The 13695-nt window shown below is 37.9% G+C and overlaps 1 protein-coding gene across 1 annotated transcript in view; it reads left to right on the top strand.

Moving 5' to 3' along the window:
• ek1 (eph-like kinase 1) overlaps positions 1-13367 on the top strand; it is a 64973-nt gene extending 51606 nt beyond the window's left edge. Inside the window, exons 12-17 of the mRNA XM_079862954.1 lie at positions 2615-2676; positions 3797-4006; positions 5728-5877; positions 6959-7152; positions 8374-8511; positions 9538-13367. Of these exons, the coding sequence (XP_079719080.1) occupies positions 2615-2676; positions 3797-4006; positions 5728-5877; positions 6959-7152; positions 8374-8511; positions 9538-9640 (857 nt within the window). The 3' untranslated portion in view covers positions 9641-13367. The remainder of the gene's footprint in view (positions 1-2614; positions 2677-3796; positions 4007-5727; positions 5878-6958; positions 7153-8373; positions 8512-9537) is intronic.
• Positions 13368-13695: the final 328 nt, after the last annotated feature.

Below are 13695 nucleotides of genomic sequence, written 5' to 3'. Positions count from 1 at the left end.
AAAAACAAACTGCATCCACTATTCCCTTAACGCCGGGTTCTTTGGGAATCTGTGCAGAGTTGTCTTGCCCTGGCAACCAAAAACCCACTTCTTTGGTGACACTGACTTCCCTAAAGCCGAGCAGAGCGCTTAGATGAGGTACTGCTTTCGCTCTCTTGCTCTGGTGTACGAGTGTGCGCGCGGCCGCGATCTTACCGGAGAAGTGCCCTTAGGACCCGTATAAGGAAATTCCGTTACATCTGACGTCACACATGCCCATACTCGAAAAAAACTTTCCGAAACTTGTGACAAACCGGAAGGACAATTTTTGGCACAGAAATACTCCTTCAAACGTACAATTTAATTTTTGAAACTTTGTCCATGTTTAGCATGGGAATCCAACTCTTTAACAGTGTAAAAAACTCAGTATGCATGAAATAGCATTTCACCCCCCCTTTAAGAAGCTGAATGGCTAGAGTACGGAAATACACGCCAGTTTGATCTGATAGTGCGAACATCGGCAATGTCAGAGAGATGTTGTGGTTTATGTTTGAATGCGGTCTGTATTTCATTTCTGGCCAAAGGTTTGTAGGTTAAGGCAAGGAAGCCACGTTATCCTACTAGCTCACTGTCAAAGTAATTTGTCCCACGTTGATAAGCTAATGTGCGATCTGTTCGGATATCCTTCACCACGCTTATCGTGTGACATCATTTCTAAAGGGCGTGACCAATACATTTGTGATTAAATTACAGTGGCAGCGAGGACATACAGTGCAAGCCCCATTCGCTTGAAACCACAAACAGCAACATCTTAGGCCTTGGTGCTATAAATAGCTTGTTAGGCTGAATGGGGTTTTATTGGATTCAATTTCTTTGTGCTTTGCTGAAATAGAGATTACAAAGCCATAATGAAACCATTGACTCTTTGCTTGTAGCCTCACCCGCAAATCTCCAGTCTGCAGGCTTAAATTGTGTCTTGAAATTGACAGGGCTGATGTCTCGTTAACTTTGTCCTCAAGGTCTTCTACTCACATTTTCTTTTTACTTCGTGTATTGCAGCTAGAAATGGGCAAACGTCACAGCGCAATGGCAGTAACAGCTGATGCAACGTTTCCAAGTCATTTCCATTAAACATATCCTGTCTAATAGTTAAAGCATAACATAATAATTAAAGCACACCTGCTAATATACTTTTATTTTGCTATTTTGATAAAGAATGTATTTATTTAATAAGAAAATGCATGCATATTAACTGGACCATCATGATTTTATTTTCTGTTATTTTTTCATTCTATTTAATTTATATTATTTTAAGCTAAAAAAAATAAAAAATACCCTGTAAATTATAAACAATATAACATATAATTACATATAATATATGCAATAAATAAGAAGAAACATCACTTTTTGACCTCAATAATAAAGAAGTAAAATGGAAAAATTGTTTATTTTAAATTTAAATTGTAATTACTTATTTATTTTTTTGTTTAAGTGGTTTTATTTAGAAAATGCATGCTTATTAACTTACTAACCTGAATTTATTTATTTATTTTTATTTTATGATTTATATCTAAAAAATATATAAAAAAATTATATATATATATATATATATATATATATATATATATATATATATATATATATATATATATATATATATATATATATATATATTATTTTAAATTTACACTAATATTCAGAAAAATTACGGCTACATTGTTCCCTCAATATCATAATGATTATACCTCAAGTTACCAGTTACCAGTCCACATTGTTAGCTGCTATAGGCTAGGTACAACATAAAGGGCTTCTCAAATAAATGGTGAGCATCTCTAGGGTTAAACGTCCTCTCACGTTGATGTGTGCCTGGTGCCCTGAGGTGAACGTTTCTGCCGTATGTAACATCCATCAAGCGTCTCTGATAATCAGGATGGATTAGCCTGCACTCTTTAGCATGCTAGGCGAGAAGGGGGTCTCTCTGATTGACAGTGTGTTATTCGGGTGGAATCAGGGGAGAATTTTTAATCACTTTGAGCATCGCAGGTGCGAGATCCCCATATGTGCCTCTTGCAGCTGTGTCTGCAACATAGCGGAGAGGTGAACACTTTTCCCATTAGCAGATCTTTACACCCCTTCTTATTTTTCATCAACCCCCCCTCCACCACCACCCCCAGGGCAATTAATCACAGCACTCCCTAGAACCCCCACCACACCCCCTTCATCATCCTTCCTCCGAAAGGAACTCATTACCATTTTAGGTATTTCTGGACAAAGATATTCTCAGTGGACAGCTCGCTCTAATTATCTGCCTGACTGTTATTGAGAGCTTTGATTAGGGGCTGTCACTATGAGTAACAGGCAGCAGGTAGAGGCAAAGGAAAGCTGGGACAAGGGTCTGTGAAGTCTCGGGAAGTGGGGGAGGTGTCCGCTCTCTTTATCTGCATGTTTTTCTCTGTCAACTTGGAAATGAATTAAATATAGGACACAAAGCGCCAGCCTCTTCCTGCCTCTCTGTTGTGTCTTTTCTTACACGCCCATGGAAAAAATTAAACGTCTTTCTCTCGCTTCGACTCTCTCTCTATTTTCAGCAGTATTTCACACTTCCCGTTTTGTCTCCTTGTTTTCTGTCCCTTAGGTAAGCCTGTGATGATAGTGACAGAGTACATGGAAAATGGATCTCTGGACACTTTTTTGAAGGTGAGCATCCTCTATTTTGCTGCGAATGATGAAGGCCAATTTGCACCAAAGGAAATGCTGTGAAATATCACAGGAACACAAAGCAATCGTCTGGCTCTTCCTGATCAGGCTTGACAACTCGAGTGTTCACACCTCTCAATGCCTGTTTTTTCTTTGTGTCCCTCAGCATGTCTTCTCCTACCCAGCTTAGACCACCATGATTTATGCTGGTTTGGTATTTGTGTTGCTGGTGCACCATGATGTTCATGAGCTTATCTTATCTGGTGGAGATAGTCGACCAGCATGGTCTTTCTTATAAAGCTGGTCAAGCTAGTTTACAAGCTTGATGGAGACACTATAGCCACAGGGGTTTTTAAACTTTTTGATGGCAAATAGTTTATGAAAATATCCCTTCCTATAATATTAAGGCAGATGTATGTTTTCCGTGTATATGAACCCTTTTATACGATGTGAGAAAAATGTTAAGAACGATATTATATATTAGGCAACATTATTTCTGAAATTAAATCATTGGCTTTATTTTATCATTATACTAAAGTCAAAGCAAAGTATTTACTTTGTATTAGGTTGGCAGTGTATATTTTCTTCCACCCACTACTAATGTAAGGTTTAAATTAAATACACATCTTTAAAAAGCAGAATGAAGCCATAATGTCAAATTGGATACAAAATATTCTGTCAATTGACGTATTAAAAAATTTTCTCTCTCTCTTTGATGATATAGTACCATTTTTTTCTCTCAATTTCTGTTTGAAAACCACTGCACTAACACAACAGCATGCTGTTATTGCCCCAATATTACCATACAACAGTAGTTAACAATCAAAACATTTTGTTTCTTGCCAGAGGGTTTAATGAAACATCATAATTTGGTTAGTTGGTTACTTGCTTGCCATTGCTTGCATAAAAAGCCTGAATGATTATACAGTCATTGCAGTTAATCGCTCATGCCCTGCAACATGTGAGCAACACTTTTAATTAGGGAGCCAATGAATTATGAATTACTCACGAGACAAATTCCAACCTGACCGACTGTGCCAGGATCCACAGAGGTTGAACACGGCAGAAAATAAGGCCACAGGGATGAGTTTTTGACATGAGAACTCTTCATTTTGTTCAGAAACATGACGGTCAGTTCACGGTGATCCAGCTGGTGGGAATGATGCGTGGGATAGCCGCGGGGATGCAGTACCTCTCAGAGATGAATTACGTGCACCGGGATTTGGCGGCACGGAACATTCTGGTGAACGGAAACCTGGTGTGTAAAGTGTCTGACTTCGGGCTGTCACGAGTGCTGGAGGACGATCCAGAGGCGGCGTATACTACACGGGTGAGAGATCATGCTTCTACTCTGGATGTTTGCTCTTCTGGGTCCTGGTCTCATTTTAACTGGATTTACTATGCAATGTTGTTGTTGTGATATGTTAACTGGTTTATTTTTATTTTTTCAAAGAAATTTTTATTTGATTGTGTAAACAAAAAACCAGACTCGGCGAGATATATTCTTGCTGACCTGTAGTCTGGAAATGAGGTCACGCAGGACTGTCATAGCAGCTATCCAGACTGATGAATGGCTAAACATCCACTCAGTGTGTGTGTGTGTGTGTGTGTGTGTGTGTGTGTGTGTGAGACGTGTGTGTGTGTGAGACGTGTGTGTGTGTGAGACGTGTGTGTGTGTGTGTGTGTGTGTGTGTGTGTGTGTGTGTGTGTGTGTGTGTGTGTGTGTGTGTGTGTGTGTGTGTGTATGTGTGTTACTCACTGGTTATGAATGCATTTGTACATGGTTTTGCTGGAAGATCAGTATAAAATAAAAAATAACGTTTGGACCAGCATGCTAGAGCAACATTACCAATAAATGTATCTTTAAAAGGGAACCTAAGTTTTGATTTTGTTGTTGGGTCTACTAGAATAGGTGTTCATGCTTGAATGTTCAAAAACACTCTGGGGTGCGTTTCCCAAAAGCATTGTTTCCCAGCTATGGTCGCAAGTTCCGTTGTTATCAGCTAAGTTTAACGAGTCGGTGTTTCCCGAAAACATAGTTCTAACGAACATTCGCAAACAACATCGCAAAGTTGTGTGGTTGGAACGACAGCTCTTGACCTGTGGTTGGAAGCATAGTTTTTTGTTCGCATGACATGTGGACTTAATACATCCTTATCTTGAGCCAAATAAGCAAGCTGGCATTCAGTATGATCTGCATCTTTTATTTAGAATACATACAAATGTCATTTACGTCTTTTAGTTTGGCAAGATATTTAAAGCATCATTTTTGAAGAGTGTGCATGTGCGAACGTGCTCTACTACGTAAGAACGAGCCTATGATTTAATCGAAATAAAGCAAAATAACTGAGAAAAATGAGAAATAGTCCTTAGATGCCATGTTCTTAATTTATAGCAAATGGTCTAGTATTTATTTGATCTCAAACAGATTCATTAAAATAAGTTATTACTCCAACAGTTGCGTGACATCATTAACCACCGTGGTTGAACGACCAATTTGCGACAATATGGTTTCGGGAAACAGTCGTGACTAGCTAGTTGATTTCTTCAACACTGCATTGTATAGTACATTGGTAGTTAAAGGAACACGCCGACTTTTTGGGGCTTTAGCTTATTCACCGTATCCCCCAGAGTTAGATAAGTCCATACCCTTTTCATCTCTGTGCGTGCTGTAACTGTCTGACGCACCCACCGTTAGCCTAGCTTAGCACAAAGACTGGAGGTAAACAGCTCCAGCTAGCATACTGCTCCCAATAAGTGACAAAATAACACCAAAATTTTCCTATTTACATGTTGTGATTTCTATAGTCACAGCGTGTACAAATAACAAGGCCACATGAGACAGCCATCTTCTAACCGTATACTGGGAACTAAATTCTCAGAAGGCGAAGCACTGCTACTTGGACAATTTAATAAATAAAATCACTTCACTACTGTAAAGCTGCATGATTTTAATGCTAGCAATGCTAGTAGCTCACTGGTGATCACTTAATATTTTCAGAATTAATTCCTACAACTGCTAACCTCTGATTTTGTGCTTTATTTTTTAAGGGGGGTAAGATTCCCATTCGATGGACAGCCAGTGAGGCCATCACCTACAGGAAGTTCACATCAGCCAGTGACGTGTGGAGTTACGGCATTGTCATGTGGGAGGTGTTATCCTATGGGGAGCGACCATACTGGGAAATGTCCAATCAGGACGTGAGTAAATTCTGAATTTAAATGTTACCACAGTTGAATTGCACAAAGGTCTTAGAGTAAATAGAAACATCAGGAGGTATAACCATCAGTGTTATTTTAGAGTATTATTTATATACCTTTATAATATTTATAGTTTTTTTAATAAGATTATATTTGTATATTTTTTTTTCAGTTTTCATTTTAAGTTTTTTGGGATAAATTCATGTTTTATTTAAGCTTTCTTTCAATTAACAAAGAGTCTTTATTTTAGTTAACAGTAACAACACTGGTAACCTTTTTTTTAATGTGACAATCCTCATCGATTTGTAATAAAAGACCTTTTCCAGAGAACTTCAGTGGGACTAGAATAAAAAAAATTAAAAAAAACTTCCAGGCTTATAAAGGTAAAAAGATTAAATGCATCTGGAGGGTGAACATTTCCAGATTTCAATTCACAGGCCGCTTTAAAAGAGGGAATTTGAATCCGTGTCAGTGAGTTCTTGGCAGATTTTCCACACCAGAAACCATTTTCATTTATTTATCTTCACCTTGGGAAGAGATTTGATTGGGATTTGGAAAGAAGCTGCATGGGAGAGAGATTGAGACATTCGGGAATGATTCAAGTCTGTATACTCGTCATGTTAAACTGGAGCACGAAAACATTTGCATGCTTGTTAGCGGATGCACTTTTATTGTGTCGAGGGAAGGGAATTTCGAAAGTTCCATTCATGGCGTAAACCACAAAATCCATCTGTCTTCCTTCCTTTGCCATGGTAACAGGCAATGGTGCGTTTCAACGGTTACAGTCTTCCAGGCAAGAGTTAATATGAATGTTTGCATCAGGATAGTTTATTCTTTCCCTTACGGCGGTATCATTTCATAAAAGAGACTAAATTAAACAGCTCCTCTTTGCGCAAACAAAGACGGTCTCACTCGAAATATCATTCTCACTTCAAGTCACAGATGGGTAAAAAAATGAATTAATCTAACCCCACACAAAAGCTAATGCATTAAACGAATGAATAAATCTGCTCAGTATTCATGAAGCGTATACGCTGCTAATAAATGTATGAGTTTTAATGTGGAATCTTCTACCCTCCAGGTGATAAAAGCAATAGATGAAGGCTACAGGCTACCGGCTCCAATGGATTGTCCGGTGGTGCTTCACCAGCTCATGCTAGACTGCTGGGAAAAGAACCGCAGCGATCGGCCCAAATTCGAGCAGATTGTCAACACCCTGGACAGGCTGATCCGGAACCCAAGCAGCCTGAAACAGCTGGCCAACTCTGCAATCTGGTGAGCCAAATGCCCTCCGCGAATTATATCTAAATTCAATAGAGGTGATCCGTTGGGATGTGTGCAGCGGTTTGTTCGGCACAAACGGCGCGTAATATATAGCTCACGATGAAGAGTGTTATGATGTTTCTCAGGTGTGTGATAAAATCGGAGGTGTTTTTTGCAGAAATCCAATAAGCTCAAAATAAATGAAACCGATATCCGGCTAATCTAGATTGAAGCCAGATGTACATCTGTACAAACTTCTTCCTTCCAGTGCATGTTTCTCTCAGTCGAGAGGGGGGTTTGAGGTGATATTGGCTGATATCTGATTGCTTGTCTATCCTTCTGCTGCATTTTGAGGGCTGCCAAATAGGAGGCAGATGGGCGCTGGATTGTTTCGACTGTGCTTGCCACAATTAAAGCCGGATGTGCAAACTGAATTTTCCCACAAACCACTGGGAAGCCCTTGCCCCATGTCCCTACCATTCAATTAAATGGGTTTAATGCTATATTGGTGCTACACAATGTGTGTGCTATATTGGACGCTATGCAGCAGAGAGGGAGAGAGTGACAGAGACATGGTTTGGTGCAATCTGCCTCCCTTCTGGATCTGGAAAACATTACATGTCCAGGCAATGATACGCTTCTGATAAGCTTGATAAGTACACACACTCGAACATAGAAAACAAGCTGGTTTCTTACTCTTGAAACTGTAATTTGTGTTTGTGAGTGATTTTACAAATGCTCACATCATGGCAACACTTCTGTTAAAAATATTAGCTGATAAAACAGCATGGATTTTGTACCAAAAACACAGCAAAAAATGGATGCATACACTACTGGTCAATGTTTTTGAAATGCTCACAAATCAGCATATTAGAATGATTTCTTAAGGATCATGTGACACTGAGGACTGGAGTAATGATGCTGAAATGTAGCTTTGCAATCACAGAAATAAATTACATTTTAAAGTATATTTAAATGGAAAACTGTTATTTTAAATTGTAAAAATGTTTCACAATATTACTGTTTTTACTGTATTTTTGGTCACATGAATGCAGACTTGGTGACTGAGCATTTTAAAAACATTACACTTGTAGTGTACATCAGACATCACCACAGATCAATATAGAAGGCTTTCTTCAAGGCAGTTCTGGCATATGTCATACTAGATGTGAAATGACATGGGTACAGTATATAAGGCTGTTATTCTAACTGCACTTCCTCCTCCATCCACAGGGAGGACCCAGTAACTCCTGACACGGGGGTCAACACAGTGGAAGACTGGCTGGACTTGATTAAAATGGGTCAATATAAGGAACAATTCTGTAGTGCCGGCTACGTCACCCTGGACTCGGTTCTGTATGTCAGTTCCAGGTAAACAACACCTACTTGTAGACCTCACATTTATGTTATTATGAGATGTTTGCTTGCATTTCAAGAGACTGTTCACAATGGTATATCAGCTTACTGCATACTGAGAATCAAACTGTGCACAGTGTACATAATGCAAAAAAATAGTTCAGTAGTATGGCGTTACGATAATACCAGCTATATTTGAAATTGAGTACTAGATAACTACTTACTGCTAATTATGCACCATATACTGCCTACTGTTTTCTAAGAATTATGTAAAAGAGTATGCAAAATGTAATGTTAAATGCTCCAAACAATAGTTTGCTATAATGTTGTGATGTGGCCTCATTGTGTTGCATGTTTAATTCATTAAACATTGAATGTTAAATTGGCAACCAGTTATCTCAAAAATAAGTATAATTGTTTTGCATTTTCGTGTATAATTATTTAAATTTTGGCAGTATGGTCAAAAATAAGTATGCAGCAGTAGTATACCACATTGTCACATGACCTCATTACAAGTTATTGACTAGGAACTTGAAAGTTGTTATACATTTTAATTCAATTGTATGTAAAAATGTTGTGCATTTTGGCATTTTATTCAAATATTGAGTCCAACATAAAATGTTTAAAATCGATGTAGTTATGTTTAATCACACTGGAAGGTTGAGTGGTATGCATTGGTATCGTGCTCTGCTTCCATGTACACAGTTCCAAAATGGGGTTTTGATAGTGACACCATAGAAGAAACATTTTTGGTTCCCCAAAGAACCTTTCAGAGAACAGTTCTCAAAAGAACCATTTTTTCTTAGTGTAAAAAAAAAACATTTTTAAAAATCTAAAGAACCTTTTCCCCACTGTAAATAACCTTTTGTGTAATGGAAAGTTTCCATAGATGATAAAGGTTCTTCATGGAACCATAGATGCCAATAAAGAACCTTTATTTTTAAGAGTGCAAGATATCAATTTGAGTAATGTCGTTGTGTATTCTAAACATAGCCACCCTTAGCTAAGGTATTTTCTTCTGTCTCTTCGTTTCTCTCACAGTGAACTGGATAAGATAGGAGTAGCACTGGCAGGCCATCAGAAAAAGATCCTATCTAGTATCCAGTGTCTTCAGGCACAGCATGGGACTCAAGTTCAGGTATAGCGCCTCACCTCAACGCCCTCGTCTTGTTCCGCTTCCACCGAAGAGGAGATTTGGAGCGATCTTGCCACAATGGAAGCGTCTTGCTGCAAAATGACTCCGTCTTATCTCTCTACCAGCACTGAAGTTCCTCAGCCCTACAGGAGAATGGGCGGGTACCTTCCCTTTTGTGATCAGCATCTAGAAATCTTCTAAGGCAGTAGATCACTCTGGATGTTCAAAGACTGTGGACTTTAAAAGTGGATATTTATTGATCCAAGTGAAGTAAGGACAAGAATCAACACCATGTGACATCACAGCACTGTGAACATCACGCTCCACTCCTCATTGTACAGAAGAAAGACCTTGAGAAGAAACACCGATTGTGTCTTGTAAATCTTTTTTTGCGAGTGATACCAGTACGATTTACTTCAATAAGACACTTAATGTGAACCGCGAGGATGAGGAAACGTTCAGCGAGATGTCCTTGAAGACTTGTGTATGTGGAAATAGTTTAGAAGCATTCAGCAAAGACAGCTCGCCTTTGGAAAGCAATGAAGCACTGATCTCTCTTTCACGCGTACACACACATTTAAACGGTACGTAGAAGGGCCGCTCCTTGACCCCGAAGGCCACTCCGGCCTGCTCCCGTCAAGCCCTCGGCAGCGTCTTTGGAATTTGTCAATTCCACCGCAGAGAACCAAGAGTTTCGAGAGCCCACGCTTGTCACTTTTGACAAGTTCTGACATCCGATGCATAGCAACAGAGAAACGAGAGACGTTTAAGGAATGCAAAGCAATTGTGGCTCCAGAGACAGGACAGCGTGACGATGTCATGAAGAGGGCAGATGTCGTCCTTCCTTCACACTGGCAGCAGCTTTCTGACTTTTTCAAAACGTTTTTGTGGAGCCACTCCATTTGATGTGGCTTTTCTTCTAATTTCATTGCATATTTAAAGTATTTCGCCTCATTAAATGCATTTCATCACGAACCAGAGCCGTTATGGACATCTTTGTTGGAAGGAGACAGGATATGTGTTGAGCATTTAATGAGGGAGACTTTATCCCTAAATCGTCCTGGTGTTGATGGAGCTGCACTCGGTGGACTGTTGAACCTGTATTTGTGTTGGAACCCTTTTAGCGTAGCGCTCTGATGGTTACCGAGTGCTTGGTACCTTCAGATTGCATTTCCATTTGATTTGATAACAAAATGGTGGAGCTTAAACATTTTAGCATACAATTTCCATGTAATTCCGTGCACCATGTTCACAATCCCGTGTAAAAAGTTTTCCGCGACAGATGCTGGTGCTCTAAAAATAAGTTCATCCTCCATTTTCTGGTTTCTCGCCCCATGTTTCTTGGCAGTGCTTTGTTTTGCACTTGGAAATGGTGTGATTGAAGAAGAAAAGATTGTATTGCAGTAGAAATCGAGACATTGTACAGTGTTGGTTATTGTATTTGTACAGTAATGTCTTAGTGTTTTGAAGGTTTTTGTCAGTTGTAAATTATGGCAAGGTGGTAACTCTTATTTTAACCTTCAACTCTAGCTTTGAACAGACAAGGATTGTGAGGCTGTAGAATGTAATGGATAATTTAGCTTTATGGTGTTGGGTAAAGCTAAGCATTCTCAGGATTTATTTTTTTCACTGATACACAATTCAAAATGGCAGCAGATCAGACAGAACTGCCTACTCGGTTCTGTCGTCTACGGATTTACTTCCTGTTTGATGCCTTTCAGTTTCAGTGTTCATATTTATGTTTTGTCATTATAAGTCCTTCATTTACTTTTAATATTGTTACATTTTGTCTTGTTTTCCAGTAAAAAACAAAAAAACAAACATAATATCTAAACATAAAACTCATTTTCCTAATTTTTTTTCTTGCATGATTCTAAGAAACTTTAGTGGAGTTTGTCAATTGGGTAAAAAAAGTTTAATTCATGATATATCCCCTGAAACGCATTATTTTCTACAATCTCCACTACTGTACACCTCGCTACTGGACAGTACATTTTTTTGAAAGAAATTAATGCTTATAATTCAGCTAGGTTGTGTTTAATTGATCAAAACTGCATTTTAACAGATTTTTAAATTGTATACATTTTACAATGTTACTGTTTTTACTGTAATGTTGATCAAATAAATGCAGCCCTAGTTGAGTATAAAGAGAAATCTTTCAAAAAGATAACAAATGTTACCAACCCCACACTTTTGGTAGTGTATCTTATTTTATATTTATTAATATATCTGGTTTTAGGATGTTTAGAAAATAAACCAATTTATTGGAAAACAAGACAATACTGAATTTTTTTTTTTTTTTTTGCAGTGCAGTTGCAAAATATTTAGATGGAACGGTAATGATTTAATAAGCCAATCTTGAGCATTCTGGTAAGAAAAATGCTAAATATTATTTATTTCATATACAGTAATTATAATGTTGGCAGACACGTTCTAAATGATGCAGAGGCAACAAAAACAGTGTTATTCTCTCATTCTGTGACCTCTCCGGGAAAGTGTTCCTTCAGCTCATTGAGTTCAATTTAATTGAAAGGATAACGAAGAATGTTTATTTCTTCCGAATATTTATTGATGCAAGTCAAGGTTATAATTGTAATAATGGGCACATCTGCTCTGTGCTTTTAGTAATTCTTAATTAGGAGCTATTCCTAATTGTCAGATTACTGAAACATATGTGCCTATTTAGATTTGTAATTTCCCATGCGGCAACAATAACAGCGAATAATTTAATGAAGCATTGCAAAAAGCCTCTTCCAACCCAAAACGATACACTTTGAATCCTGGATTTCTTGGAATGATTTCAGAGTTCTCATTTTTCATGTTTTTAGTTTATAGCCTACTATTTACACAACACAAACATGCACACAAACTTTTGCAGTTCGATGCAGTAAACATTGTCTTGAAGCATTTTTGACATTCCTTTTGATTTTTTTAGAAATAATAAATGCAGTTGTTTGTGTTCCATTTTTTGAAGTACTGTTATTATCATGCAAACTTTGGTCTGGCAGTTTACAAAGTCCACACTAACTGTTACCGAGTTATACCTGCACATTGCATCAGGACCTTGGTTAGACATTTTTAGCCAAGACACATCCCCGATAGTGAACACCCAACTTCTTAAACTTTGATTGCCAGGTTTGAATATCAGCCAGGATTAGCACTGAGAATAATAAATATATGTCACTCAGCGGTTGAGACGTGCAGCGCTGTTTGAAAGATATTAACGATGTGTCTGGAAGTCGTCAATTAAACTGTAAGAGGCCACTCTCTTTTGTCCGAAAGTATCAGTATTACGAATTCGTTGGATGGTTTTTCAGTCGGCCTCTAGAACTCAACCAGTCAGGACTGTTGCTTTGTTGTACGAGTAACCGCACCGTGCATTACATAATTGAATCATATGGTATACTTACGCTGAGGTGTACACATGTGATGCACTTTGCCACCCACTTCTAAACTGGAGTACTTCAGCCCTGAGTGTAAAAAGCTTCTCTGGCTTGTACAGGGTCAGTAATGGATACACGATCAGATAACCCTAAGATATGAAGGGTCACTGAGTCATTGACTTTAGCAAACCAGCTCCTCAGTCAGTACCTGAATATGTTACCTCTAATTTTCTGTGTATCTTTTGTTTAGAATTTTCAACATTGTGATGATTTGTGTACCGGTTTGGTTATTATTTCATAAAGCTCTTGTTGAATTGTATGCATTTTGAACATTGTCCAATAAATATGTTAATATTTTTAGCCTTTTGTTCTCGTTTGTGTTTATAATGTAATTAATGTGAATGTATGTATTAGTATATGTTAGTGTGTGTGTGTGTATATATATATATATATATATATATATATATATATATGGACATTCAGACAACATTTATAAAGCTATATTATATATGTTTCTTTTGTATTATTTAACAAAATATTGATCCAAGTGCCATCTATTTTAAAGAAATATTTCCTACTGACACAATACAGCAAAAGTTATAAATAACTGACTTAAAACCATATTTCTTTGTGAAAATAGTAACGTACCTAAGACTTTTGCACAGTACTGTGTATATATAC

The sequence above is a fragment of the Squalius cephalus genome (genome assembly GCF_949319135.1).
Source record: "Squalius cephalus genome assembly, chromosome: 25".
In the NCBI taxonomy this organism is placed as follows: domain Eukaryota; kingdom Metazoa; phylum Chordata; class Actinopteri; order Cypriniformes; family Leuciscidae; genus Squalius; species Squalius cephalus.
Note: the sequence above shows the minus strand (reverse complement) of the source record. Positions and strands in the feature narration are given on the sequence as shown.